General features: G+C 41.4%; 1 protein-coding gene across 1 annotated transcript; it reads right to left on the bottom strand.

The window, feature by feature from the left end:
• Positions 1–475: 475 nt before the first annotated feature.
• Positions 476–3,666, bottom strand: phpt1 (phosphohistidine phosphatase 1). Its single transcript, XM_083638589.1, has 3 exons — positions 3,329–3,666; positions 2,045–2,172; positions 476–1,854 (listed from the first exon to the last, which is right to left on the bottom strand). The coding sequence occupies exons 1-3, from the start codon at positions 3,645–3,647 to the stop codon at positions 1,762–1,764; spliced, it is 540 nt and encodes a 179-aa protein (XP_083494715.1). The 5' UTR covers positions 3,648–3,666; the 3' UTR covers positions 476–1,761.
• Positions 3,667–3,875: the final 209 nt, after the last annotated feature.

Genomic DNA, 3,875 nt, shown 5'->3' with positions numbered 1-3,875 from the left:
CTGCATGTCACCACATACAGCCCCCGCTGCTCTGTGTTACTTCCTGAAACTCTTCGCTCTTAAATGTTAATATACTTGGCCAATACGTATCTATCATACAAAATAAAGCAAGCTGCCAAACGGTAATGTCTTCATTTAATGTAGAACGCAAAACATCGTTAAACCCGCATTCCTGTGATAAAGTTAACGTTTGAGTCGGCTTTAAATGGAATAGTGGGAGGGACTATTTTATTTCGTGGAAGACTGATTTACAGTATGAATAACAGACATTTAGCCATTTAGATTGCTTTATTTATTACACATGGAAATATAAATGACTGGTCTTATTGTTTTGTTGGCAAGTGACCATGGTATAAGCGGGTTAATGCACTTCGAGGTGTACATTATCACTTTTTAAGGGACTTCGCGGAGGCAACCATCCTCGGCTTCGCCTCGGACGGTTCACGCCTCTCGCGTCGTCCCTTAAAAAGTGATAATGTACACCTCGTCGTACATTAACCCTTACATAGTACACATTAAACAAACGTATGTTCCAGTAGACTACACTACATTATCAATGATGCATGTCAAACTTATGCTAAGTCTTTTGTTTGCATGTTTCTAACCCTAACCCTATCTGGAGGAAACCTCAGGGGAGCACGAGGAGAACATGCAGTCTCCACACAGAAAGGCCCTTTTTGACGAGCCCACCTGGGCCGTGAGCACTGAGGACATGGGCGTGGGGACACACCCCCAGCTCCCCAGGCGAACCCCGGACCTTCTTGCTGTGAGGCGACAGTGCTACCACTGCGCCACCGTGCACCGTGTTGAATGTCATCTAATAAGCTGTTGAAATGTTACATAATTATCCAAATAAAGTGTTACCTAAATTTAAGCTTTATACCATATATGAATAACCAGCCACCCTGTAACTACAAAACATTGTGTGTGTGTGTGTGTACTTATTTAACAGTACTGTACTACAAAGCTAATAAATGTAGGACCATTTCAGTATGGATGAGAATTAGATCCTGACTGTGGATCAGTATTCGGTCATCAATTGACTGGCGACCATCCAAGATCACCAAGTTCATCAGATCTTCTCTCATACCCGCGTTAAATGGAGGCCTTGATGTTCATCAGCAGTTCACGGTTTTGGTGGCTGCCAGGAAAAAAACGATGTTGGCAACAGCATAAAGTCGTGACTGAAGAACAATGAGTTATTTGTTTTATCCTGGTCTGCAACAGAAGAATGACAGCGTAACAAAGTAGTTTACAGGGGATATCTATGAGAGTATTTTAGGCTCAACTTCAAATAACTATCAAAAAATAATTAGGTGATTATTTGACAAGACACATTCTAAAACAAGTCAGTATGGCTGCATGCCTGCCTGAGACTGCATTTCACAACTGGCTTTTTATTTTATTAGTCAACATATTCTCTGATATTTGACATTTCATACGACTGAAAATCCACATTTTGTCATATATTTGTTTTAGGTCCAAATGGAATAAAAAGCTTGAAAAACATTCGCATCGTTTGCTATTATTTGACTCAAATGTAAAAATAAGGAACACAACAAAAAGCAGTGTTATGCTAATTAGCCTCACTGTGTGCCTGTCTCTCATTTCAGATCCTTAGTCCTGTACCAAGCAGCTCCTCTTGGGGCCTGGTATCAGTAGCATCAGTAGCTGGGTGTCGAGCTCTGCCTGTTGCACTATGGGTAAAGGATAACTACTAGAAGTCCACAGGGGAAAAGGGGCCAGTCTTAATAGTGCACATCAGTATCCTTCATTATCCCAGGTCACCTCATAGTCTGGATACCGGGCCTTCAGTTTCTCAGTAGACACTGCATGGTTCGCTCTTCCAAAACCCTGTGATGAAAATGGGGGATAAATGCATGAGAGTGGTGCTTGGCCCAGGCCTTTTCCTCCATCTCATCAAACTATGATTTAATTGGTGGGGGAAGCTTTTAGAAGTGTCATTTCAATGTTCCACTTAAATTAGTAAACAACAAATGAAACGTTGACAGCGTTAGGCATTGCTTCAGTGGGAGTCTCTTACCATGGAGTAGCCATAGACGTGGATCTTCTTGGCCTGGGGCTCATGCTTGATCCTTCCTCCCCCAATACACTCACAGTCCAGATGGCCGCCCTTTTCCAGCTCCTCTGACACCTTGTCATAGATATCAGCTGCAAGACAATAACCATTTTGCTATATATTATGCTGTGTGAAGGTGGTGCGGTGACATACATAATTGAAATGTGCTTTGACTTTCTAATGTATTCTAATATAATATATAATTCTATTCTACTAAATGCTGATTTTTTTTGTATGATCATTTCAGAATATGAACAAACGTGAATGTGCAATAGCTGTGACCATGTACACACTTGCATCCACATGTTGATGCATTCTCACGCACACACCCCACTGTCCCCCTGCCATCCTCCTGCATTCTGAAATGTCCACGGCATTGTGTATAAGAACATTGTGTAATATAAGAACATTGTGTATAAGAACATTGTGTATAAGAACCTTTTGAATAAAGCTACTCTTGTTGTTGTCAGCTGCACATTGCATCCTTGCAGATCGGCTAACTGTTACTTCCATGTGGTGTTTTATATAAGGTGGACTAGTAAGAAATGCAAATGTCCTCTACTCAAGATACCTACATTGTGTAAATAAATACATTGATACAAGTGAATAAGTGTTTACAACTTTATGTAGTGTTTATAACTCATTATGCAAATATGATGCATATGTTTGACCATCTTGGATATGCTGCCTTTAAGTGTAAACATTTCACATCCTCATGTATTCTAGACTATTACTTACTTTTTTAATCATTTTTCTTTACATATGGCATATAGTAGCCTACAAATTGCTATTTAGTCATTTATTTTGTTGTCTCAGTATGCTCTTCTGTTGTGCACACTACACACCCTACAAGCTTCTAATCCTTTGACTAAAGCCTCTTGGATATGCGTTGTTTAATAATGTGCCTCATATCTTCAGACACTTATCACCTACCCGTTTCTTGACTCCACACTAACTGGCTGGCCCTAACCCTGCGTCCCAATTACGAAGCCAAACGGATCAATGTGAGATTAATAAAGTATAAAACGAATGATCATCTCAATAATAACTGATAATACTAACTTTATAGCACGTTTAAAAACAAAACATATGAAGTGAGAGTGGCAGCAGTCATTAGGAAATCTCTCATCTTCACAACATGAACCCATTGTAGTGGAACTGATTTTTGGTGGGGACCCGGTGGAACAATCGGAAGGACGCCACCTTTGGGTGAAGTCGGAGGTGGTTTTGGGGACGCTGCTGTCTTACCGTGGTACTCTGCCCAGCCATATCCTCGCACTATGTCAATCTCCGAGTCGTCCCCCTCCTCTTTACTGTGCACTCGGATCAGAACATACTTAAAGACGCCGGTCGGGTCGATGACTGCCTGGGGTATGTTGGCCATGAGAGCCGCAGCCCTCGTCTGTGTGCACATGTCCAAAGCTCTCGGTGCCTGCTGTCCGCCCGCCCGGTCAAATGCTGCACAGCCGCTGCCTGGAGGTGATTGTCCCAATGCTTTGAAGTCAATACTCGTCGCTGTGGAAATGTATTTCAGTGAAAAAAGAATATGCAGAGTCACAATCCACATCAGATCCACTGTCCGTCACTTTTGTAGTTGCACACTTCCGTAATCCTTGAAGCAAAGCATTATGGTATTTGTCGTTTTTAATTCACTACTTCTTCTTCTAGTGTTTTATGGCGGTTGGCAAACGTATTTGTGCATTACCGCCACCTACTGTATTGTAACAGCTTCACTTTAACATACTAAAGTAATTTATAGATAGACAGTTTTAACTTGACAACATAACAACCGTCA

The sequence above is a fragment of the Poromitra crassiceps genome (genome assembly GCF_964638095.1).
Source record: "Poromitra crassiceps genome assembly, chromosome: 6".
In the NCBI taxonomy this organism is placed as follows: domain Eukaryota; kingdom Metazoa; phylum Chordata; class Actinopteri; order Beryciformes; family Melamphaidae; genus Poromitra; species Poromitra crassiceps.
This window is presented reverse-complemented; position numbering and strand designations above follow the sequence as displayed.